This window comes from Caretta caretta, chromosome 3, assembly GCF_965140235.1.
Source record: "Caretta caretta isolate rCarCar2 chromosome 3, rCarCar1.hap1, whole genome shotgun sequence".
Taxonomy (NCBI): Eukaryota; Metazoa; Chordata; order Testudines; family Cheloniidae; genus Caretta; species Caretta caretta.
In genome coordinates this window covers 48,241,884-48,268,670 of record NC_134208.1, presented here as the reverse complement: position 1 = coordinate 48,268,670, position 26,787 = coordinate 48,241,884, and the positions used below count along the sequence as shown (strand labels likewise).

Below are 26,787 nucleotides of genomic sequence, written 5' to 3'. Positions count from 1 at the left end.
AAATCAATAGAAGTTGCCAGTAGACAACCTGGACTCAGTGTGAGTAAAGGTATCAGAATCTGGCCCTAAGAAGTAGTCTCTGATTTCAATGGGATGATGTGTAGGGTTCAGTTGTGCTTATAGTGCACAATCCACAGGAAAAGGTGGTGCAGATCAATGTAATAGATATGGAACAAACTAAATCAAAGATATATATCCCAAGTGTGATATGTCTGTGTGGCATTCCATGTTGTTTTAATATGATAAAGAGAGCTGCATTTCATATCTGAAACTGTTATTTTGTAAAGAATTGTGATTTTGGTGTGAAAAGGCCTCAAATATTCACAGAGGTTGGAGAACTGAAATTGCAGCTCCTGTGAGCACTGCATTGCTAATTTTCTCTCTCTCATCTGTAGGTGGAATAGTATTAAATGGTGAAGGAGCAACTTCAGGAACTCAAGGTTTCCTGACAAATAAAGGTGAATAATTACTAAATAAGATTTCTCATATGTGACAAAGACGTGATTGTGCACTATTGTGTTTAGTCATTGGCGTGGACCACTCTGGAAGATTAGGGTTTTTCAATAAGAAAAAATTACAATGTAATCCATAAATGTAAATAATTTAAACCAGAACTATAATGAGAAAGCAGATTTTTTTTGCAAAACCGTATTATCAATAACTATTTTTAATATTTCATTAAAGATGGAGGGCCAGATTCTCACTTCCCATTGCACAATATGCATAGCTCCAGAAAAGTGGTGTAAATATATATAACATACCTATTTAACATAAGCTGCAGTGTTCAGAAGAATCATGCAAGTGTGTCCATGCATAAATGGAAGTTTCAAAAATTGCTTAACAAGTACATCCACCCACCCTCCCAGCATCTACTTGTACCGCGTGTGTGATGTACCCCAACTCCAGAACAAACTATTTTATTTCGATTCTGCGTACAAGAGTTATATATTCACTTTGTATGTAAGCCTGGATAGAGCCGTACTCCGTTTTACGTCTACAGTGTCCACTCTTACCAAACTACCGTCTACTCAGCTCTCTCAGTAACACAATACTTCCACAGCGGTTCTTGTGTACATAGGTGCCGACTCCGTGGGTGCACCAAGACTCAAGCACCCATGGAAAAAATAGTGGGTGCTCAATACACACCCACCACAGCTGTTTGGCGGCTGGCGGGAGATGCTTGGAGGAGGGTGAAGAGCAGTGGGTGGGTGGCAGGGCTTTGGGGGAGGGGGTGCAGCCGGGATGGGAAGAGGCAGAGCGAAGGCAGGGCCTTGGGGGAGGAGGTGGGAAGAGGCGGAGCAAGGGCAGGTCCTCAGGGGAAAGGGCGGAGTGGGAGCGGGGCCTTGGACAGAGCAGAGGTGGAGCACCTACCAGGAAAAATAAAAGTCAGCACTTACACTTGTGTATGATCAGAATTAGGGAGCAAATGCTTTCTGGAGGCATTTTCTCCGCTACATTTATGATGTTCAAGTATTTGTGAGTTTCAAACCAGAATTTGGCCCTAAATATTACAATATTACAATACTCCTTAATTTAGCTACTAAATATTTTACTTTTTCAAAAATGAAATGTAATCACTATAATGTTAAGGATATTTTATTGATAATCGAACTACGTCCAAACATATGTACAACTTTATAGTTTGAAACTTTAAGATAAAATTTGCCATTTCAGAAGCTCTTATAGAATATGTACTAAAATGAGGTCATTCATAAGTAAGGTTACGATTTGGTCATGGAGGTCTGTGACTTCAGCCCGCAGCGGCTGGGAGTTGCAGGGTACCCCTAGCTCCCGTGGTGGCCTGGAGCTGCAGGGGACCCCTGCCGCCCGCAGTGGCAGGGGTCCCCCACAGCTCCCCAGATACCGTGGGCGGTGGGGGATCCCTGGCAGCTCCTCAGCCAGCACCAGCAGGGGAATCCCCCACAGATCCGCAGTTCCTGCGGGCAGGGGAATCTCCCAGAGCTCCTCAGTCCCCATGGGCAGCGAGAGATCCCCTGCAGTTCCTCAGTCCCCTCAGGGGAGATCCTCCATAGCTCCCCAGCTGCTGCAAGCAGCAGGGGAACCCCCGCAACTCCCCCACCTCGGGGGAATCCCCCAGAGCTCCCCAGTCCCCAGGTTGCGGGGGATCCCCTGCAACTCCCCAGCCGCCACAGGCCGGGGTCCCTCCCAGCCATAGGGGAGGGGCCGCAGCTCCCAGCCACAGCAGGGCAGGATGCAGGACCTTCCTCCCTCCCCTTTTTGTCATGGACATTTTTAGTAAAAACAGGTCATGGCTTCCATGAATTTTTGTTAATTGCCCATGACCTGTCTGTGACTTTTACTAAAAATGTCCATGACAAATCTGTAGCCTTATTCATAAGTAGTGTTGCCATGTTAAGTTTAAACTAGGGCTGTTGATTAATCACAGTTAACTTACGCGATTAACTAAAAAAAATTAATCACAATTAAAAAAATTAATCGCGATTAATTGAAGTTTACATTGCACTGTTAAACAATAGACTACCAATTGAAATTTACTAAATATTTGTGAATGTTTTTCTACATTTTCAAATGTATTGATTTCAATTATAACACAGAATACAAAGTGTACAGTGCTTACACATTATTTTTTATTACAAATATTTGCACTGTAAAAATGATAAACAAAATAATTCTGCATTTACAAATGCAGAATTATGTACAAAAAGGTACAAAAATAACTGCATTCAAAAATAAAACAATGGAAAACTTTAGAGACTATGAGTCCACTCAGTCCTACTTCTTTTTCAGACAATCACTCAGACAAACAAGTTAGTTTACAATTGCTAAATGCTGCCTGCTTCTTATTTACATTGTCACCTGAAAGTGAGAACAGGCATTTGTGTGACAATTTTGTAGCCGGCATTGCAAGGTATTTACGTCCCAGATACGGTAAACTTTCGTATGCCCCTTCATGCTTCGGCCACCATTCCAGAGCACCATTCCATGCTTACGTGTTGATGACGCTTGTTAAAAAAATAATGCATCAGTTAAATTTGTGACTGAACTCCTTGGGGGAGAATTGTATGTCTCCTGCTCTGTTTTACCCACATCCTGCCATATATTACATGTTATAGCAGTCTCAGATGATGACCCAGCACATGTTCATTTTAAGAACACTTTTAAAGCAGATTGGACAAAACACAAAGAAGGTACCAATGTAAGATTTCTAAAGATAGCTGCAGCACTCGACCCAAAGTTTAAGAATCTGAAGTGCCTTCCAAAATCTGAGAGGGACGAGGTGCAGAGCATGCTTTTAGAAGTCTTAAAAGAGCAACAGAGCCCAAACCAGTTTCTGTGGAAACTACAAAAAAGACCAAAAAACCACCAAAAAAGAAAATCAACTTTCTGCTGGTGGCATCTGACTCAGATGAAGAAAATGAACATGCGTCGGTCCGCACTGCTTTGGATTGTTATCAAGCAAAACCTGTCATCAGCATGGACGCATGTCCTCTGGAATGGTGGTTGAAGCATGAAAGGACATATGATCTTTAGCACATCTGGCACGTAAATATCTTGTGATGCTGTCTATAACAGTGCTACACGAACACCTGTTCTCACTTTTAGGTGACATTATAAACAAGAAGCAGGCAGCATTGTCTCCTGCAATTGTAAACAAACTTGTTTGTCTGAGTGATTGGCTGAACAAGAAGTAGGACTGAGTGGACTCACAGACTCTAAAGTTTTCCATTGTTTTATTTTTGAATGCAGTTATTTTTGTACATAATTCTGCATTTGTAAGTTCAACTTTCATGATAAAGAGATTGCACTACAGTACTTTTATTAGGTGAATTGAAAAATACTATTTCTTTTATTTTTTACAGTGCAAATATTTGTAATCAAAAAGTAAGATAAAGTGAACACTGTACATTTTGTATTCTGTGTTGTAATTAAAATCAATATATTTGAAAATGTAGAAAACATCCAAACATATTTAAATAAATGGTATTCTATTGTTTAACAGCAGGATTAATCGTGATTAATATTTTAATTGCTTGACAGCCCTAGTTTAAACTACAAGTGGTCATAACATATTCAACTGTCTCAGTGTATTACATAGATTTTTTTTCCATGGCTTAGCTATTGTAACTTTAGATATTTCTGAAGTCCTGTACAGAAGTCCTTCAAAAGGCCTATATTTTTTAACATATATTTCCCCCACTTCCTCCCACAGAACTGACAGCTGTTCAACAGGCTATGTCAGATGTAAATCACAGTTACGAAGATTTGGGAGCTTTACTGAAGGAAAAGGTTTCAGAACTGGAAAGCATGCTTTCGAAGATGCAAAATGTTCAAGAAGAATCAAACTCAGTGATGCAGTGGTTGCAAAAAATGGATAAGACTGCTGCAAGCTGGGAAGCAGCTCCTACTGATAGTGAAGCTGTTAGAGCACAAGTAGAAGAACATAAGGTACTCTGTGTATATGAAGCAAACTGTCAATTAAGGACCATGTGAAATTTTAAACAGAATTCCCTGTTGAAATTAGTGGGGTAGTTCTTCTGAATAATTGATGCCACAATACAGCCCCATATTAGCACAATATAGAGAGATTTTTTTTAAGTCCCATAAATATGCCAAACAAGGGCAGAGCAAATCTGGCAAAATGTATAGCTAAAATAAAAGAAGAGGAATTGTTCATGTCAGAATAATTTTGAATACAAATTTAAATAGATGAGGGTGTACTGATCATGCAACATCCCTTCGATTTTTGCATGAGTTTATTTGCTTGCACATAAGACTTGAAGGGCTCTATCTAACAGAAAGCCATTTCTGCAACTGCTAGTCCACTACAGCTCCACAGATCTTTTACACTGTGGTGCTGCAGAGACTTACTCTACATGTAGGCAGCGATTTCCTCGCAGTCGTCGTGTCATACTTGTTAATTTATATGGCCATTCAAGATCCCCCCCCATTAAAATTATTATAAGAGAATTGCTAAAGCAGCACTAGGCTCCCAGCCCTCCTCATCACTGGGGACAGAAGTTCCCCATCTCCTCTCTGACAATGATAGGTAGGGTAAGAGCACGCATATTGTGTATGGGTGCACATTTAAAGGGAAATGCACTCTGCCTCTGTGTACAGCTACTAAAAGGAAAAATCCTGCCTTCACCTGTGGCTGTGAACATCCAGTATTTTACTGAGGTTGCAGTGAACGAAAACAAAATTTGACCTAATTTGTATACTTTTTCAGAATTAGTTGGTCAGCATTAAATGTTCATAACTTTACATCTGGTGACCAGAATTTCCTCAGATTAGACTGGTATTCAGCCCTAAAAATGAAACCAAGCTTTGAAAAGATGTGCTCATTTGTTTCTAAAACTGAACATTCAGAAATAACAAGCACTGGGGCCTCCTTAACTCATGTGTACTTAAAGTAGTGTGTCTGTGCGCACATAAATAAATGAGTACTTAGCCTGGATGGAGTCTTGCCATTGGTTTCACTGTGCTTTGAAGTGGGCCCTAATTACAGAGTTTACTAAAGACAGAGAGACCTCAGCTTGTCCTTGCCGACTTTGCCTGGAAGGAATAGAATCAGGGACTTTTCTTTTGTCTTTTTCTTTCTTTAAAAATGGGTGGAAATTTAATGTAAAAATCATTCTAATGTTGTGTTAAGCACTCAAAAGTCAGGAAATAGGAAAGATAAAGCTGAATGCACAATTTTAACTCTGGTTACTTGTAGTTTTAGACGCAGTTTGGGGATCACACTGACCAGTAATGGGTTCTGTCACTGCCTGCCTTCTCCCCTGGGTGTGTCTGGACCCTGATTGTCATACCCAACTCACATTAATATATATTCCTTCTTTTGAAACGTTTCTTTTAGTGCATTTAGGTAAACAACATTTTGCACTATAATACAACGTTTTGGCTATTATAGAATATTTATACTAGAACCCTTTTACCCTCTTGGGGCTAAGTATAGGGATTACTCACTTTTGTCATGTATAGAAGCTCCTGTGGGGATTTCAATCTCAGTGGGGGGAGCAGGACTTGTTCAGGTTAGGAAGTTTGCCACATGAGGAGAGATTAATAAGACTGGGACTTTTCAGCTTGGAAAAGAGACGACTAAGGGGGGATATGAAAGAGGTCTATAAAATCATGACTGGTGTGGAGAAAGTAAATAAGAAAGTGTTATTTACTCCTTCTCATAATACAAGAACTAGGGGTCACCAAATGAAATTAATAGGCAGCAGGTTTAAAACAAACAAAAGGAATTATTTTTTCACACAACGCAGAGTCAACCTCTGGAACTCCTTGCCAGAGGATGTTGTGAAGGCCAAGACTATAACAGGATTCAGAAAAGAACTAGATAAGTTAATGGAGGATAGGTCCATCAATGGCTATTAACCAGGATGGAGAGGGATGGTGTCCCTAGCCTCTGTTTGCCAGAAACTGGGAATGGGCAACAGAGGATAGATCACTTGGTGATTACCTGTTCTGTACATTCCCTCTGGGGTACCTGGCTTTGGAAGACAGGTTACTGGGCTAGATGGACCTCCGGTCTGACACAGTATGGCCGTTCTTATGTTCTATGGGGATTTGAGGACCTAGTTTATATGAGTTCTCCTCATTCCAGGGTCCTCTGCCACTGTTGTTAATATTAGGGATTATACAGCAGTCCACTGCTTGTTTTTAATAAAATGGCCTGTCACTGTATACATGACCAACCTTTGTAAAGTTCTTTGAGACTTGAAAAGCACTGTGTAAGTCCTAGATATAATTATGAGGATTTTTGTGTTTGTCATAATCATATTTTGGAATTAAAAAGATCTGTGCAATATTTTTAGTTTTCTGCTTACTTAAATTTATTGTTTTACTTCTTTGTAGTTATTTGAAACAGAATTGAAGCAAAGTGAAAATAAAGTACAGGAGCTGAAGGACAAAGTGACAGAGCTGTTGGAGAAGAATCCAAATTCTCCTGAGGCACCCAAATGGAAACAGATGTTTGATAAAATAGGTATTGCAATGTACTTGTACTCGGGCTCAGACTGATTTTGAAATTGCTACATTTTTAGTCATTTCAGCATACCACCAGTCACTTTTGATTATCTTGAATTATCAGAATTTTGATTATCTTGCCTGTTTTCTCATAAACGCTGCTCAAAATTCCACTTTCTGCACAATATTGTAAATCTAGAGTCTGAAGTCAGTGAACTTACTCTGATTTATACTGGTGCAACAGAGAGCAGAATTTGCCCCCCTGTTCTCAGAGGCTTTATAATTTATCCATTTCAAACTCTGTGAGGCTAAGCTTGAAGGTCAGTTGTTGATGCGTATACTGACACCTTTTGTAAGGATATGAAGAAAATTAACTTGGACAAATCAATTTCTAGAGCATTAGTATAATATAAAGAGCACTTGGGGCTGTTTTTAAAGCTTTCCTTCATGCTGTTTTTCCATGCCCTAGTGGGCTTTTGTCATGTATGGTTTTTAGTGGGTTATTGCCATTTTCCAAAACAGATTCCTTAAATTTTGCCCCCCAAAATTTAAATTTCCAATTTTGGACAATAGCCACTGAAGTTATGCCCTATATACTTTTCACATTTTTCAAAAAATGGATTTTTTATGTTTTAAAATAAAGTTTAGTTTTGCAATCGCTCACTGATTTTAATATACATTTCTATAATATCAGTATTTATTCCAATGGTGGTAAAATGTTAGATTGGAAAAATTATGAAGGAGCTCAGAAGAGATCCAAAGCCCATATGATTTGAAAGAGAATTAAAACAGCGCAAGCAGGGCTCAGAGAGAAGTGGCACAGTAGGAAGGTGGAGCAAAGGCATTACATATAGGCAAAGATGACGTGAAAGAGGAGAAACATAAGGTAGATTTGAGCGATTACACAAGGAGCATAAGAAGAATCCAAAGAACATGAGTAGGAAATAAAACATTAGTGCCGAGTAGGAAATAAAACAGCGCCAAGAAGAAAGCATAGAAAGAATCAGAGTACCACAGAAGGAGGTGACAGAGTAGAAGAGCTACACAAAAGGGGATAGAGAAACAAGAGCTGGAGAGGGATAGGAATGGCTTATAGGAGCAGAGAGCGTGTCCGACATAGAGGAATTAATGTAACACAGAACTGAACCTAGTAATAGCAATAAAGCTACGCTGTTTCACACCAACTGATTTGGTACAGCTACTTATTTTGAGTTCTTACTCATTAATTTTAGAGGCATTTTTAATAACTTCCTTATCCCTTATTTTATGTTAGCCATAGGTCTTACTAGTGCCTGGTGGAACACTGGCAGCTCCACTAATGAAAATTGCCATGATACAGGAACTCCTCATTTAATGTCGTCCCGGTTAACGTTGTTGTTTCGTCCCTGATCTATTAGCGAACATTCTCATTTAAAGGTGCACAGTGTTTCCTTATAACACTGTTTGGCCGTGGGGGGTTGAAACCAGGATGGGCTGGCAGCCCCCCAGCGCCTCCCACCCCGCAGCCGGTCCCATGGATCGGATCAGAAACTCCCCCCTCCTTCCCCGTACCTCCCACCTGCAGCCATCAGCTGTTTCACGGCTTTCAGGAGGCTCTGGCGGGGGGAAGGGGGAGGAGCGAGGATGTGGTGCACATCCTTCCCCCTCCCCCCCAGAGCCTCCTGAATGCCCCGAAACAGCTGATGGCTGCAGGTCGGAGGCGCGCAGCCTCCCCGCTCCCCCAAACCTCCTGCCCACAGCAATCAGCTGTTCCATGGTGTTCAGGAGGCTGGGGGGAAGAGGGAAGGAGTGAGGAAGCGGCATGCTCGTGGGGAGGGAGTGGAGTGGGGGTGGGCCTGGGGCAGAGGCGGGGGTTGAGCACCCGCTGGTACTTTGGAAAGTTGGCGCCTGTGCAGCCGTACATGCGCTGTCCGGAGGAGGGAGTGGTGCGCTCCAGCGGGATAGCGTGGGTTCATCATCACATTAAGTTTCCTCAGAGAAGTGTTTGCAGCCTCTGCTGTGTGTCTGTTGTGTCTCCTCCCTCCTGCCTTCCTCAGTGCTGCCTTGTAGAGTGTGAGGCTACATTAACCCTTGAGGGCTCAGCTGAGTTCTAGTTCACCATTTAGCAGCAAGGCTTTCCTTGGGAAATAGCCCACCTGATATCAACACGGTTGCTTTAGGAGAAGCTCAGGGAATTCATGAGCAGGGCCGCAGACAATCCTCTGATTAGTGACTGCAGGGAGATTTGGGGAAAGGGGAGTTGCTGCTAACATGCATGAGCAAGAAACAGAAGGGGCTCAAGGAACTGACCTAGGATATTGTTGCAGTGGCCCAGTGCAAGTCTGTTTTAAACGTAATGGTGGAGGGCTACGTATCACTCTTCATTCAGATTGGGGCGGAAACTACTATAGGAGATTATAGTAAACAGCCATTGTTGTTTACGTTGCGTCAGTACAAGTACAGTTTTCCCTGAACATTTCTAGCTCGTTGTGATTGTTCAGTATCACCCAGCATCATGAGTCAAAAATGCCCAGCAAGTGATAGTGGAGTGCCTAGTAGTAGTACCACTAGCCGTAAGAAAACCATTACTTTGGGTACTAAATTAGACGTTTTCATAGAATCATACAATATCAGGGTTGGAAGGGACCTCAGGAGGTCATCTAGTCTGACCCCCTGCTCAAAGCAGGACCAATCCCCAACTAAATCATCCCAGCCAGGGCTTGGTCAAGCCTGACCTTAAAAACCTCAAAGGAAGGAGATTCTACCACCTCCCTAGGCAACGCATTCCAGTGTTTCACCACCCTCCTAGTGAAAAAGTTTTTCCTAATATCCAACCTAAACCTCCCCCACTGCAACTTGAGACCATTACTCCTTGTCCTGTCCTCTTCTACCACTGAGAATAGTCTAGAACCATCCTCTCTGGAACCACCTCTCAGGTCGTTGAAAGCAGCTATGAAATCCCCCCTCATTCTTCTCTTCTGCAGACTAAACAATCCCAGTTCCCTCAGCCTCTCCTCATAAGTCATGTGTTCCAGACCCCTAATCATTTTTGTTGCCCTTCGCTGGACTCTCTCCAATTTCTCCACATCCTTCTTGTAGTGTGGGGCCCAAAACTGGACACAGTACTCCAGATGAGGCCTCACCAATGTCGAATAGAGGGGGACGATCACGTCCCTCGATCTGCTCGCTATGCCCCTACTTATACATCCCAAAATGCCATTGGCCTTCTTGGCAACAAGGGCACACTGCTGACTCATATCCAGCTTCTCGTCCACTGTCACCCCTAGGTCCTTTTCCGCAGAACTGCTGCCTAGCCATTCGGCCCCTAGTCTGTAGCTGTGCATTGGGTTCTTCCGTCCTAAGTGCAGGACCCTGTACTTATCCTTATTGAACCTCATCAGATTTCTTTTGGCCCAATCCTCCAATTTGTCTAGGTCCCTCTGTATCCTATCCCTGCCCTCCAGCGTATCTACCACTCCTCCCAGTTTAGTATTATTCGCAAATTTGCTGAGAGTGCAATCCACACCATCCTCCAGATCATTTATGAAGATATTGAACAAAACCAGCCCCAGGACCGACCCCTGGGGCACTCCACTTGACACCGGCTGCCAACTAGACATGGAGCCATTGATCACTACCTGTTGAGCCCGACAATCAAGCCAACTTTCTACCCACCTTATAGTGCATTCATCCAGCCCATACTTCTTTAACTTGCTGACAAGCATACTGTGGGAAACCGTGTCAAAAGCTTTGCTAAAGTCAAGAAACAATACATCCACTGCTTTCCCTTCATCCACAGAACCAGTAATCTCATCATAGAAGGCGATTAGATTAGTCAGGCATGACCTTCCCTTGGTGAATCCATGCTGACTGTTCCTGATCACTTTCCTCTCATGTAAGTGCTTCAGGATTGATTCTTTGAGGACATGCTCCATGATTTTTCCAGGGATTGAGGTGAGGCTGACTGGCCTGTAGTTCCCAGGATCCTCCTTCTTCCCTTTTTTAAAGATTGGCACTACATTAGCCTTTTTCCAGTCATCCGGGACTTCCCCGGTTCGCCACGAGTTTTCAAAGATAATGGCCAATGGCTCTGCAATCACAGCCGCCAATTCCTTCAGCACTCTCGGATGCAACTCGTCCGGCCCCATGGACTTGTGCACGTCCAGTTTTTCTAAATAGTCCCTAACCACCTCTTTCTCCACAGAGGGCTGGCCATCTATTCCCCATGTTGTGGTGCCCAGCGCAGCAGTCTGGGAGCTGACCTTGTTAGTGAAGACAGAGGCAAAAAAAGCATTGAGTACATTAGCTTTTTCCACATCCTCTGTCACTAGGTTGCCTCCCTCATTCATTAAGGGGCCCACACTTTCCTTGGCTTTCTTCTTGTTGCCGACATACCTGAAGAAACCCTTCTTGTTACTCTTGACATCTCTCGCTAGCTGCAGCTCCAGGTGTGATTTAGCCCTCCTGATTTCATTCCTACATGCCCGAGCAATATTTTTATACTCTTCCCTGGTCATATGTCCAAACTTCCACTTCTTGTAAGCTTCTTTTTTATGTTTAAGATCCGCTAGGATTTCACCGTTAAGCCAAGCTGGTCGCCTGCCATATTTACTATTCTTTCAACACATCGGGATGGTTTGTCCCTGTAACCTCAACAGGGATTCCTTGAAATACAGCCAGCTCTCCTGGACTCCTTTCCCCTTCATGTTATTCCCCCAGGGGATCCTACCCATCCGTTCCCTGAGTGAGTCGAAGTCTGCTTTCCTGAAGTCCAGGGTCCGTATCCTGCTGCTTACCTTTCTTCCCTGTGTCAGGATCCTGAACTCAACCAACTCATGGTCACTGCCTCCCAGATTCCCATCCACTTTTGCTTCCCCCACTAATTCTTCCTGGTTTGTGAGCAGCAGGTCAAGAAAAGCTCCCCCCTTAGTTGGCTCCTCTAGCACTTGCACCAGGAAATTGTCCCCTACGCTTTCCAAAAACTTCCTGGATTGTCTATGCACCGCTGTATTGTTTTAAGGCATTTTGATGCAGGTGAACATGCAGTAGACATTGGCATTGCTGTAGGTCTTACTCCAACCACTGTGAGAACAATTCAGAGTAATTCTGACAAGATCAGGGCTAGTGCTCAGTGTGTAATACCACTTAGTGCTATTAAAATAAGTCAATCGTGAAGTAGTTTGATGGAAAACATGAAGCGTCTTCTCTCAGTGTGGATAGAGGACCAAAACCAGCAGAACATACCTCTAAGTTTGCTAGTGATACAAGCTGAGGCAAACAGGTTGTATGACAATTTGAAGAAAGACCAAGGTGAAGGATCACAGACAGAGATGTTCACGGCAAGTCGGGGATGGTTTGATCGGTTCAAGAGGCTCTTCCACTTGCATAACATCAAGATGTCCGGTGCGGTGGCTAGTGCCGATACTGCAGCAGCTAAAAAATTCCCCGACTATCTCAAGAAAATAATTGAGGAAGGTGAGCCTTCAATGTTGATGAAAGCAGGGCCTCTACTGGAAGAGGATTCTTGAACGGACTTACATTTCCTGAGAGGAGAAGACAGTGCCCGGATTTAAAGAAGCTAAAGACCGCCTAGTCTTGTTTCTAGCTGGTAATGCTGCCGGAGACACGAAGATGAAACCACTGACAGTGTACCAATCTGAAACACAACGAGCTCTCAAGGGATTTTAAAAGGAATACCTTCTGGTCATTTGGAGATCCAATAAGAAGGCATGGATAACTGGAGCTATTTTTTCAGAATGGCTGACTTTCTATGCCGTCCCTGTGTGGAAGGAATACCGTGCCAAGGAAAATCTTGATTTCAAGATTTTATTACTTATTGATAATGCAGTGGCTCATCCAATCAACATGGAGGACCTGTGCAAAAATGTCAAAAGTGTCTTTCTGCCACCTAACACCACATCACTCATCCAACCCATGGACCAAGGAGCCATTGCTGCATTTAAGGCTTATTACTTACGCTGTACTTTTGACCAGCTCCTCAGAGGCACCAATGGGGAAGGCATGCCTACAATTCAGCAATTTTGGCATGACTACAACATTCGCAAGTCCATTGGTAACTTCGGTGAGTCCTGGGCTGAAGTCACTCAGGCACGCATGAACAGTGTGTGGGGGAAGCTGTGGCATGAATGTGTCAATGACTTAACAGGATTTAAAGATGTTGTCCCCGTTATGAAGAAAGATATCCTCAGCTTGGCCAAGAAAGCAGGTTTTGTTGAGGTGGAAGAAGCCGACGTTACACAACTTCTGTAATCACACGGAGAAGAACTAACCAATGAAGATCTGATGGAACTAGAGGTGATGAGAGCAATGGAAGAAGTGGGCCAAGAAGTAAAAGAAGACCAACCCATCGAAATTTGACTCCCAAAAACCTTTCTGAAGCTTTCCAAATGATTGAAGCTGGCTTGCAAATCCTTAGCGAAGACTATCCTAACAGGGAACGCAGCTCTAAAATGATTAGGGGAGTTTATCATGTAATGAACTGCTATAAAGAAATTTACCAAGGGGGGAAAAAAAAGGAAAGCAAAATAACAATCTCTAGGTGTGTTTTTTCAAGTTGGGAAACTTCAGCAAGAGGAGCACCTGGATGATCCCCCCTCTTCCACCCTCTGACTCCACCACCTCACCCACATTTCACAATCATCATTGCTGAGTACAGTATTAAATTGTTTAAAATTGTTTAAAACTTATACCTGTATTACATTGTTGGTTTAAAATCGTTTAAAACTTTTACTATATATGTATATAATGTCTTTTGTCTGGCAAAAAAAAATGTCCCTGGAACCTAATCCCCCCTATTTACATTAATTCTTATGGGGAGATTCTATTCGCTTAACATTGTTTGGCTTAAAGTTGCATTTTTAAAGAACATAACTACAACGTTAAGCAAGGAGTTACTGTAATGATTTCTGCAGAAATAAAGTACCTATATTGTTTTACTTCAATTGCAGTGTAATTCAGAAGTTAGTAATAAAAAGTTCAAAGGAGCATTTATATCCATCTGTCTTACCTAGCTAGCTCATCTCTGTTTAAGAAGAAAGACTAAGGGTAACATTTTCAAAAACACCTAAGTGACTGAGGAACCTACGGTAAGTCCAATTTTCAAAAGTCACTTAGGCACTTTGGCTCTTAAGTCTCATTGACTTTCAGTGGGGACATAGGCTCCCAGGTGACTCACACTTTAAAAATGCGACTTCGGCTTTTAGGTCACGTAGGTGCTTTTGAAAATGTTAATATTTAAGTCTAAATTTGAGCTCTTGGATTTATTTGATGGGATGGTGACTTAGTCCTGCAGATACATGTGGTATTTACAGTGCTGAAAATTCCCCACATAACTAAATTAATCAGAGGGCTTACATTGAGGTATACACTATGGGTCTAATCAAAGAAGAGTGCAAATATATTGTATATTCTGAGTCATTGCACCAAGGAATCTGGTGTTAATATGCACAAAGCATGGTAGTGTTATTAGAAAGAACTGTTTATATATTTTGTATACAATCTTATATCTTACAGACATACATGCAATATGTTATTAAAATTATCTCTATTTTATGATAGATTCCAAATGGAAAGAACTCAATCAGGTTACAGCTGACAGACGACAAAATCTCGAAGAGTCCTCAAATTACCTGACCCAGTTCCAGACAACAGAAGCTCAGTTAAAGCAGTGGCTTATCGAGAAAGAGCTCATGATCAGTGTGCTTGGACCACTGTCAATTGACCCAAATATGCTGAATACACAGAAGCAGCAGGTCCAGGTGAGTTTTGGTTGCTAATATATGTTAAATGAATAACACTTTCTGATCCCTTTGCTAAGGTGCTTTTCATTTGAACTTAGTGTACACCACAGCAGAAGTTTGTTACAACAAATTATCAGTAAACATCATAACTAACTTAGTTCAGATGGCTACAATATTCACACACATACACACAGACAACAAACAAAAACAACAGTAAATATTGTAACTAATTTAGTTCAGATGTCTACAGTATTCACACACACACACACACACATAGAAAGACAACAAACAAAAACAAAAAACCCCAAAAGAACAAAGAAAGATCAAAAGATGTAAAAAATGTGCAGAACACAGGGAGATACCTGATAATACTGAGCCTCAAATAAACGTTTCTGTTTTAACCATGTTGTGGTTTAACCATACTGTTGTCAAATGGTCTTTTGAAGTTTTATTAATTTGAGTGTGTAAGTTGCTAATAACTTTTTATGACCAGTTCTCTTACAAAATTTATATTGTTTAGAAAGTGCTCTTTTGAGGTTTTGTTCCTTTGATTGTGCCTGTAGCTAATAAACATTTGAAAACAAGTAAAATGCAGGACTGAGAAAAGGCAGTTATAATTTACACACTGAGAAACAAAGAAGGAAGAGAAAGTATAGGGAAAATCCTCTAGTTACAGAAATAGAGTGAAATGTGACCGCATACACCAGTAAAAAGAAAGCATAGTTAAATCACACAAAGGACAGAGTAACAGCCATGTTAGTCTGTATCCGCAAAAAGAAAAGGAGTACTTGTGGCACCTTAGAGACTAAGGTGCCACAAGTACTCCTTTTCCTTCTTCACACAAAGTAGCAGAAGCTAAGAATTTTGATTCAAAACATTGCTGTTCCTGCCAGTTAATCTAAACCATGAGGAGATGTTATAATCCTATTTTGCACAAAATGTGATTGAAACTGACATTTCCATGTAAGTTATCAGTGATTAGAAGAGAGTTTAAAAAATGAACTTTCTTGTAATACCTTTATGAAAAAAATTAGTCAGTCTGTAAACAAACAACAAAAATTAAAAATCTAGACAGCCAGCATGAGTCTATTAGGTATCACTTAGCAGTCATTAAAAGTTGAGCCTTATATGCCTTCAAAAGGAAAGGTTTGCAATATCTGTAAAATGAAACTGTCATATATGTCCCTTCTTCTCTAAGCATTGTGACTTATTGCCAAAAAAATTAATACTAAGAGCCACAGATATAACCTTTAATAAATCTTACAATATACATTCAGTACTTCTGTGAGTCAATTCAAATGTTCTCTGTTCTAAAAGAATATATTCCAGAATTATGTTACTATACGCCTACTTTGATGTTAGGACAAATTTCAAAACTGCCTGGGAAAGAAAACACCGTTTGAAACAAAATGCTGATTATTTTACTTGTTACTGTTCCTTAATTTCTATAATATTAACAAAATTCAATGTTTGTGTCTGCTGATTGAACTCCCATTTCGTAATGAGGTAGACTATGAAAATGTGCCTTATTTTTTCTATAACTCCTGAAAGTTTCCTCTCTGTAGCGATAGAATTGGCTGCCCAATCGATTACCTTGATGTAATACTTGTAAAACAACACTTTCATGGTGTGTATTAGAAATTAATTCACTTGCTCTTTAAATTGGGAGATTTGTGGCTTAATAATGCACACTAGCTACTGTTAATGAAAACAAATTTAGTTTGGTTGCAGAGGTTTTTACTTAACATTTTCTGAAGTTAATGACAGGTTTCAGAGTAGCAGCCGTGTTAGTCTGTATCCGCAAAAAGAAAAGGAGTACTTGTGGCACCTTAGAGACTAACAAATTTATTTGAGCATAAGCTTTCGTGATGCATATGATGAAGTGAGCTGATGCTCAGGAAAGTTCATGCTCAAATAAATTTGTTAGTCTCTAAGGTGCCACAAGTACTCCTTTTCTTTTTTCTGAAGTTAATGAATCTTTATTTACTCTCTCCTCAGATTCTGCTTAAAGAGTTTGATACCAGAAAGCCTCAGTATGAACAGTTAACCACAGCTGGTCAGGGGATACTGAAGAGACCAGGTGAACATCCTCCCTCTCATGAAATTGTGAAAAAGCAACTGGCTGCTGTGGCACAAAAATGGGACGGTCTAACAGGACAACTGAGTGACAGATGTGGTCAAATTGACCAAGCCATTGTCAAAAGCAAAGAGTATCAAAGCCTTCTAAGAAGCCTGTCTGATAAGCTAAGTGGCTTGGATAATAAACTGAGCAGCACCCTGACTGTGCGTACACACCCTGATGCTGTGAAACAGCAGTTGGAAATGGCTAGAGAAATGAAGCAGGAAATAGAACAGGAAATGAAAAATATAAAAGTGGCTCAGGCCCTTTGTGAGGAGCTGTCAGCGCTGGTTGGAGAAGAGTACTTGAAAGCTGAACTTATTAGGCAATTGGAAGGCATCTTAAAACCATTTACGGATATTGAGCAGAAAGCAGGTTAGTATTAAGGGGGAAGAAAGTAATGTAGAAATAAAGCAAAGCACTAATGGTTAAAGTTTTCTGGTCATTTAAAAATATCTTGTGTTTACCAAAATGAGCCTGAGCCATATTCCTAAATACAACCAGCCGCCCAGTGTTTTGGATCCAAACTTTGTAGCTTGTTCCTGTGTCTATAAGAAGCTAAAACAATACCCTGGATCTTCAGGGGGCCAAACTGAGGTGCAGGGGAACCAATAGTTGTATTTTTTAAATCTCTGCCTGCAAACCCAGCTCCGCCAACTTGAATCACCAGAATGAGATGCCATTCACAGTAGATTCTGCATATATTCAGAACATTAGCCAAACACAAGTTATGCTTTAGTTAAATATAAATCAATACAGGAGTATCAGGGTGATATGTAATGGCCTGTGATATACCAGAGGTCCAACTAGATGATCTAATGGTCTTTATTGGCCTTAAACTCTCTGAAGCACGATCATCAGTGGGGCTCAGATACCTTGCCAGGTTTTGATGCACTCCTTAGGCTTGGTTACCCCTTGGTAGGGGGCTTGGTTGCCATGATTGGCTCTGCAGAACTCTCTGCATCATGGTGGCCTCAGACCTCGGCTGAGATCCACTCCTCTGGAGTTTATTTCTGATAATGAGACATTTTATTATCCTATACACTATTTTGTCTGAAATTTGACTCTCCGTGTTAACCAGCAATTTCTAATGAAGGATGATGTGTAATAAAATAAATTGGGCAAACTACTATAAATATATATTACTCAGAACAAAAATATTTTCTTTTGGTTAGAAATTACTCACCACAATTTTGGTCAGTAGCTAGTTGTAAAAATGACACTGTATATTACTTTGTTTCTTGCAGCTAGTCATGTTCAGCAACTTCAATCAGCATATGCTACTTCTCATCAGTTCCAACAAATGTCTAAGGACTTTCAGACCTGGCTGGACAAAAAGAAAGAAGAACTGAACCAGGCTCACCCTATATCGGCCAAGCTTGAGTCCTTGCAGTCATTAATTGGCGAGCAGAAAGATTTTAAGCAGACCTTGTCTGACCAGATTAGTTCCTATGAAAAAATTATTGCAGAAGGTGAAACTCTCCTACAGAACACTCAAGGAGCTGACAGAGCAGAGTTGCAATCTCAGCTTGGCATGCTCAAAAATAACTGGGATGAAATGAATAAGCAAATAAGAGAAAGGCAAGATAAGTTAAATAATTGTCTGGAGAAAGCCCTCAAGTACAAAGAACATGTAGAAAACCTGCAGCCCTGGATAGAGAAGTGCCAAAACAACCTGTCTGAAGTAAAGATTGTCATAGATCCTGTCGAAATAGAGAATTCTATTGCTCAGGTGAAGGCTTGGCAAAAGGACTTGGACAAACACCATGGCATGGTGGAATTATTAAATAATGCAGCTGACAGTTTGCTCAATGCCAGTCAAATAGATAAAGAAAGCATTACAGAAGAGAAAGTGGCATTGAACCAGAAAGTGGATATGGTCACAGAACAATTACATAGTAAGAGGGAGTCCTTGGAAAACATGGCACAAAGGCTAAAAGAGTTTCAGGAATCATCCAGGGAAACCCAAAGGCAACTTAAAAGTGCCAAAGAGCACCTGGGAGCTCATGATGCTCTTGGACCCCAGGCTTGTAGTAACAAACACTTGACAATGTTGCAGAGCCAGCAGAAAACACTTCAGACTTTAAAGCCTCATGTGGACTTGGCAAAAAAACTTGCCCAGGAACTGGTTGTAGAAGCATCCAACTCAGAAGGTGTTTCTGACCTCTTGTTGCAAGCTGAGTCTTTAGAGCAAGAATACAGTACAGTCAGCCAGCAGGTTGAAGGCAAGTGTTCATTCTTAGAGACCAAACTTCAGGGAATTGGCCATTTCCAAAACAACATCAGAGAGATGTTTTCTCAGTTTGCAGAGTTTGATGATGAGCTCGATAGCATGGCTCCAGCAGGAAGAGATCTAGACACTCTGCGGTCACAAAGAGAGGATATCAACAATTTCCTCAAAAAGCTGGAAGATCTTATAACAAGTAATGAAAATGCCAATAAAACCTGTAAAATGATGTTAGCCACTGAAGCGTCTCCTGATCTAGTTGGTATTAAAAGGGACTTAGAGGCTTTAAGTAAACAATGCAATAAGTTATTGGACAGAGCAAAAGCCAGAGAGGAACAAGTGGAAGGAATTATTAGTCGTATTGAAGAGTTTTATAGTAAGTTAAAAGAATTTTCCAGTTTGCTTGTGGGAGCTGAAGAACATGAAGAATCTCAGGGTCCTGTTGGAATGGAAACAGACATTATTAATCAACAGCTGAATATATTCAAGGTAAGAAGAACACTTTCTTATTATTAGAGTACTGTACTACAAAACAATTTCTGAGTAGAACACTCTGCAATCCTTCAGTTAATGTTGTGAAAGGGATTGTTTTAAGATTGGAGCTCGAAGGAGAAATCTTCCTACTCCATGTCAGTCCCATCACTATGCCCGGGAGCTGCTGTTTCTGTCCGTCCTCGGGTCCTGCCTTTCCTCTTTGGCACACCTTGGTGAACTCTCATCCCCCTGCAGCCCAGCTTGCCATTCCTGCATGCCAACTCCTGTTCCCTGATCCGTTCTTTCTCCAGGCTCCAGTGATCCTCACTATCCCTATTTCCCTATCCATGCAACCCACCCACCTCACCTCCCTAAGAGGCTTTATCTTACTGACCTCCACACAATCTCCAGGTAGGTGCTTCACTAGACTTACCCATACATCACATGGACCCACTGCCTCCCCCATGGCTGCAGTTAGCTCCAGTCCTACAAACATGCATGTGCTCAGCTTTACTGTCATGAGTAGTCTCATCACTTGAGTGGGACTAGTCACAGTAGTACAGTTAAGCATATTCTGTCCTCAATTCCAGCCTTTCACTCCAACTGTCCCTCCAGCTGGGCTCTACTGACATCCTCTTCTCTTCTGCAAACATCTGCAAACCACATCCACCACTCTAGCCAGTGCTAAGTTGGAATCTTGTGTAAATTAATTCAGGAAATGTCATTAAAATCTCATTTTCTTCCCATAAAATTAAGGTGTTTATCTTGAAGTCCTTATCCAAAATCCCCTTCCCCACTACTATCTATAGTTGTACTGTGTTCTCATTGGTGGCTGTTGTCCAGGTCAGAAAAAGCTGCATTTCAGTGATGTTGCATGTATATAAATTGTAAAGTGCTTTGTGATGAAAGGTGGTACATACAATATTATTATTATTAAACTTCAGCAAATGATATTTCAGCACTCACGTAGTTGGATAAAAGTGGGCACCCTTGGAAAAACATGGCTATAGAACATTATATGAATCATATATTTATAAACAGTGTTTTAAAAGGTCATATATTTTCTAGTGGCAGTATGGCAACATTCTTAATTTTCTGTTTAGCTTTGCAACATATGGTTTCAAATTCAATCCAGTATTGACTGCACAGTTTGTATGACTTATGTTTGCCTTGCTTGCTCTGGTTTACTTTATCATAAAACAGTCCTCTATAACATGAACTAAGTTGTATTGTCAAAAAGAGAACTAGAATGGAAGAAAAGTAATTGTACACCTTTCCCAGCAGAGGGTGCTTTTTTGCTTGTTTGGACTGAACAAGACTGTGTCAGGATATAAAACTGGATTCATTTTACATGCATAGTATGAGAGTTTCAGTTTTACTGTTGAATTACTTTATCTTCTATGAACTATGCTGATCTTTCAAAATGTATAAATGCATACAAAAGTGTTGAAATAATAGTTATATTGTGAAAACATTCTAGCAGATTGTTAGGATTAAAATTGTTTGCAACTCTGAAATGACCAGTATATATCAATTTAGAAACAGAAACAAATTGCTTCTCTTTGAACAGGATTAGTAAAACACTTGGAAAACAATAAGCAAAAGGATTGCGCTGTAATTGCTATGGCTTAGATTGGTGCAGTTGAACTGGAGCTATGATTTGTGATCTATATCAGGGGTTCTCAACCTTTCTCTTTCCGAGGCCCCCCTCAACATGCTATAAAAACTCCAGGGCCCAGCGTGGGATGAGGGAAACGGGGGGCTCCGTGACAGGGGTGGGCCCTCAGGCATAGGCATAGTTTGACTTCTATTTTGGGGGGACAGAGGCTGGTGGTGGTTGGGCGAGCTCCACACGGCAGGGTCCAGGGTGGCAGAGCCACCTCCACCCCCTGACTCACCTTAGCAGACCACCCAGCCTGTCTGGGATGTGTGCGGTGGGGGGTTCAGCTTGAAAAGTTTGAAAATCATTCAGGGTACAGGGAAGGGGTAAGTAGGGGCTGTGAGTGGGCAGGGGGTAGCTCAAGGGACAGGGAAGGGGTAGCTAGGGACTGTGAGTGGGCAGGGGGTAGCTCAGGTTTCAGGGAGTGAGTAGCTAGGGGATTTGTATGGGCAGATGGGTAGCTAGGAGCTGTGCGTGGGTAGGGGATAGCTCAGGTTACAGGGAGGGAGTAGCTAGGGGATGTGTATGGGCAGAGGGGTAGTCAAGTTGCAGGGAGGGGGTATCTAGGGGCTGTGTGCGGGCAGGGAGATAGCTCAGGGTGCACGGTGGGGTAGTTAGGAAATGTGTACAGGCAGAGGGGTAGCTAGGGGCTGTGTGCAGGCAGTGGGTAGCTCGGTGCAGGGACTGGGTAGCTAGGGGATGTGTGCGGGCAAGGGATTAGCTCAGGTTGCAGGGACTGGGTAGCTAGGGGCTGTGTGCAGGCAGGGGGTAGCTCAGGGTGCAGGGAGGGGGTTGCAAGGGGCTGTGTATGGGCAGGGTGTAGCTCAGGGTGCAGGAAGGGGGTAGCTAGGGGATGTGTATGGGCAGAAGGGTAGCCATGGGCTGTGCACCAGGAGGGCTCCCATGCGGTTACTGCTCCCCGAGGGCTCTGCCAGCCACAGAGCTGGGTCCCCCTGCCTGGGTGGCTCTTACCGGCTGTGTGAGCTGAGGAGCAGCCACAACCAGGCTGCCTGCTCCATGGCAGGAGCCAGAGCAGCAGCTGCCTACACTGCAGACTCCGGCTTCTGGCCTCTGATCTGGCCAAAGGGCGGGGCCCTGGGGGCAGGGAGAGGAGAAAGTAGGGGTGTGCGGAACTGCCCTCAGGACTGCTTCACTTTGGCATTGCAGGAGGAGGGGCAACCAGTGCTTGGGGCTCAGCCCCGTGGTTCCCGGCTTTAACCCTGCGGCGGGGGGCGCCAGGACTCCTGACTTCAGTACCGTGGTGGGGGCGCCAGGATGGGGGCACTGGGGCTTCCGGAGGGGGGGCCTGCAGGGGCGAGGCTCAGGCTCTGGGTTCAAGCTGCAGGGTCCCACAGCCTCCCTGAAATGGCTTGAGGTCCCCCAGGGGGCCACGGACCCCCAGTTGAGAACTGCTGATCTATATGATATTTCTATATCTCTGCAACTTTCAAAAGTGGTCGCCATTTAAATGGCTCCAGGTCTCTTTAACCACAAAAAGTCTACACCCTGTGGTACAACTCTGAACAAGCAGGGCCTTCATGTGGAGGCAATCTAACGTGCAGAAAGAAGGGAGCGAGAAGATAGTACTCTAGGTCTTGTTTTTTGCACTCCTATATGCCTTGTGTCATTTTTACACCTCTGGGCCAGTGGGCTCCATACCACTACAGTGGAACAGCAGATATCCTTGTAGAGCAACTGTAGCAGCTTTGGACCACTTTATAGCTGCTCTTGCACAGGTGTATGATAGGTAGGCCCAAGCAATCCTTCACCTTCAGGGTGCAGCCTAAATGCCAGTGCTTGTACTCCCTGAGAGGAAGAAGCAACAGGCTAATGCAGCCTGGAGCATTCCACACTCCAGAGACACTATACAGACCTGTGGGAAGACAGAGTCCTTGCCCTGAACAGCTTGTAAACTGAAAAAGTGTGATAAAGAAGTAGAAAATAAAGTATCTGCTCAGGGTGATAGCTGGCACAAATACACACAGAGATATAAGCTAAAATTTTATATGTAAGCTTGTATATTTTACTTATAACAATTAGTTTTATGTTTGTTAGTTGGTTTTGGGTGGGCACACATTAGCATTGAAGTGGGAGTGAAGAGTTGTGGAAAAGATTAAGGGATTATGGAAATAAGAGCTGAGCATGAGTGCGGGGATTAGGAAATTTGAGGGGAGAGGAAATGAACAAGAGAAAAGGGAGAAAGGAGGGTAAGAAGAATGGGCAGGGAGAGTGAAGCTGGGCAGTTGAAGGGTTGCACTGGTAGGAGAGGCATTAGTAGTGGCATTAGTAAATAATAAGAAAAATAAACCTAAATTACAGACCTGAATGAAGATTAGGATTGGTTGGAAATTTTTGATCAAAACTTTTGTTATTGGAAAACTGAATCCTTGAGTAAACAAAATGTTTTGCAGAAAGTGGGTGTCTGCTTCTGTCAGATTTTTTTGATTTTATGTCTGAAAACCAAACACTGAAAAATTGTGTTCAAAAACTATAAAGTTTTCAGCAGTTTGGGAGGATTTCCAAAGGTTCTGCCCTTTTTGCAAGCTCCTTCACACTGCTGGTGGGGTTACACCTATGAATTTTGAATAGGAAATGGGAAGCTGTTCGGCTTGATGCCCAGGGCAGGACCTTCTGGTTCTGGTCTGGGGCAAGAGGAAGCAGGAACAAGAAGGCTTCCTTGGTGCTTCGAGGAAAAAGCCCCATGGGCCTGGAGATTTCTAGTCTGCTCCTGCAAGCTCCTCCTGACTGCTGCTGTTGCTCCTCTTGTGGAAAGAAGGCTACTGAGTCTGGTGCCCCAGTGTCCAGCAGGAGTGGGAGCAGGGTTACATGAACCTGACTGGGCAGGGTAGGGGTAAAGGTATAGCCATGCCCAAGTCCCCTTTCACACCCGGTAATATTTAGGGCTGGCACTGTGGGCTATGTAAGCGGCACCATTACAATTGATGGTGTACTTGGTTGTCCTCACCAGGCTCCCATAGGGCTGTTCTCCCTGACTCAGCAGTCCATAGGCAGAATGGCTCCAGCAGCAGCTGCTTTGAATGGTGGTGCGCTTTCAGGCACATCCACATCTCGTCACCTCCTCTGAAGTGCAGCTGTGGCTGCAAAACCACAGTCTCGTTCTTCATGGCTTTAGCTTCTGTGGTGGACAGAAATTTGCTTCTGTGTGGATAGACTCATTCACTCCTTATGCTCTTGATGGAAGGATCTTGCAGAAAGGGCCAAAAGGTGCTTCTGTGGTTTGGCCAACTTTTGCAAGTAAAGAATAGAGCTTTGTGATACTTTCTGGTATCTGATATTAAAATTCACAATTGTTAAAGAAAAACTTATTGGTGAAGTGACTCATATTTGTATTTCCTCTTGATAATCTGCTTGTTTCAGTCACTGTGTAGTGTGATATCCAAAATGGGTACCACCAACTTTAACCGCCACTAGCAAATGGAAGTATGGCTTGCATTAACTTGAAATCATGTAGTTTATTGCTTACTTTTAATGTGAAATGTTTACATTTTGGGTGAAAGATTTGCTTTCTGTATGGCAGTTTTGTAAAGTCTAGTGGAGTTCATTAGAACACAGTACCAGAATTGCTGCTTCACAGAATAAACCAGGAGAGAGTTATTTTGGACTTACATCAGTGTAACTGAGAGCAGAATTTGGCCCAGTGACAGTAAAACAGGCAAAGAAGATTCCAGTTGGTATTCAGAGAAAAGTGATTAAAAAAGCAACAACAATTTGGTGTTTCTGTTCGAAGCTGTTTTAATCTCTTACAGTAGCTGTCATTTTGTGTTTTATGGCATTTGTTTCATTCAGCTTTGTCACAGATTTTTGTTTCAAATAAAGGATGCAATGAATGGATCTGAAACAAAAGGGAATTCCAGTAGGTGGACTTGCTGTATTTAGTTACGCTGATTCTACTTTCTGTTTTCTTTAAAAACAAAACAAAAAAACTTTAAAGATGAGCCTAAACCAACCTCCTGGCTTTGGGATCACCCAGAACTTCTAGCATTTAGATCTGAATTCGTAGCTAGGTGTCATCTAAAAAAACAAAAACAAAAACCTCATTCAGAGAACCATCAAATTATTTCACTCCTCAAAATCTTTCCAAAATGCTTCATTAATTTAATTACCAAACCTTCCCTACTTTCCATTGAAAATACCTAGAATTGTTGTTAGCTTTCATCAGTGGATGGTTCTTCCCCTCCCTTTCCCCATCCCCAAAAACAATAGTAGCTGCAACTCTTAAAGGTTTTCCTTCATATTTGCACAGTGTGCCTAGAAAAGGGTGGTTTCTAATTGGACTTCATAGAAATCTTAACCTTGTTGAATATTCTTGTTGATGAGCTTGAACTAAGAGTTTAATTGGTTTCTGGTGGTTGTGTCGACTGTGTTCCCTATGACATTGAAGCAAGATAGTGTTTACTCAAGAATCTGAGGTTTATTTTCGTATATTTAACTAAACAGTTAAAATCTAGGGATTTTTTTTAATGTACTGATTTGCAAATATTGCATAAAACATCTTAGATCCCTTTCATAAGGTTGACCTCTCTTTACAACATATGGTAAACAAAGAAAATAGGGTAATTAATTGATTATTAATCAATCCAATTTTCTAAAAACAACATGAGAAAGGAACTAATACTTATGGATGTAAGTTATTCAGAAAAGGTCTTCATTTTACCTGGTCAAAAATGGGAAAACCTTTTACAAAAATGTTCACAAAAAGTATTCCTATTTTTTCCATTGAAAAATCAAAACTTGGAAATTCCAGTCCTGCTTCTGCCCTTTTAAAAACGGTACCTTTTCCTTTGAATTCAGTGGGATTTTGTTTGTGGTTGGTCTGGGTGGGAATACACACTATTGGTGGTACCTCAGAAGAGTAACCATGCAGGTTACCTTTTTCTAATTTAGATAAACCTGAAACTTCAGTTTTAAGATTAATCTCTCTTTGACATAATTTAATATGTCATGGCAGTGTTTAATTTTATGGGCACTGGAGACTTTATTTTCTGTGATAGCTGTACTTACCAAAAACAGGCAAAATGTATGAAAGAAAAAGGACAGAATTTGTTTCATACCCTTTTACCTTTTGGTAGATAGCTGATACATATCTTTATGACATTTTTTTTCTTATTTTTAAAATGCCCTTATAACAAAAATTTATGTACTGTTTTTATTTCCTGTTCACTGCTTATTTAATACAACTTTGGTAGATTTTTATTCAATAGTTCACTGTTAAGTTTTAATACCAAATGCCATATGCTGCCCTTAATCTATGATTAAAACTCTCACTAAAGTTGATACCAAATATCAAGAGCAGTACAGGGCCCTGGTCAATAATAGTATGCAAATTAGTGCTAATGAAGAAGCATCTTCTACATAACCTCTTTAATCAGTGTGTTATGTGCCAATCTCCAACCACTTTGGATTTACATTTGTTTTAAATTGACATTGTCAGGTAGTTTAGACACAAAATGTAGGATTTCCTTTAATGCCTGTTTAGCTCTTTGGGAATCAAGACCCTAATATTAAAGCAAACATTTTCACTATTTTTTATTTTAGTTTCAATAGAAATAGGCTTTTTTTTGTTCGGACTTAAAAGTTCCCCATACAGCATTTG

General features: G+C 41.7%; 1 protein-coding gene across 17 annotated transcripts in view; it reads left to right on the top strand.

The window, feature by feature from the left end:
* DST (dystonin) overlaps nt 1–26,787 on the top strand; it is a 485,843-nt gene that overhangs the window by 367,108 nt on the left and 91,948 nt on the right. For all 17 annotated transcript variants that reach the window (XM_048845229.2, XM_075126480.1, XM_048845239.2 and 14 more), the window contains 6 exons: nt 396–458; nt 4,193–4,428; nt 6,844–6,973; nt 14,512–14,711; nt 16,692–17,187; nt 18,060–19,528. In XM_048845229.2, coding sequence (XP_048701186.2) covers nt 396–458; nt 4,193–4,428; nt 6,844–6,973; nt 14,512–14,711; nt 16,692–17,187; nt 18,060–19,528 — 2,594 coding nt within the window. The remainder of the gene's footprint in view (nt 1–395; nt 459–4,192; nt 4,429–6,843; nt 6,974–14,511; nt 14,712–16,691; nt 17,188–18,059; nt 19,529–26,787) is intronic.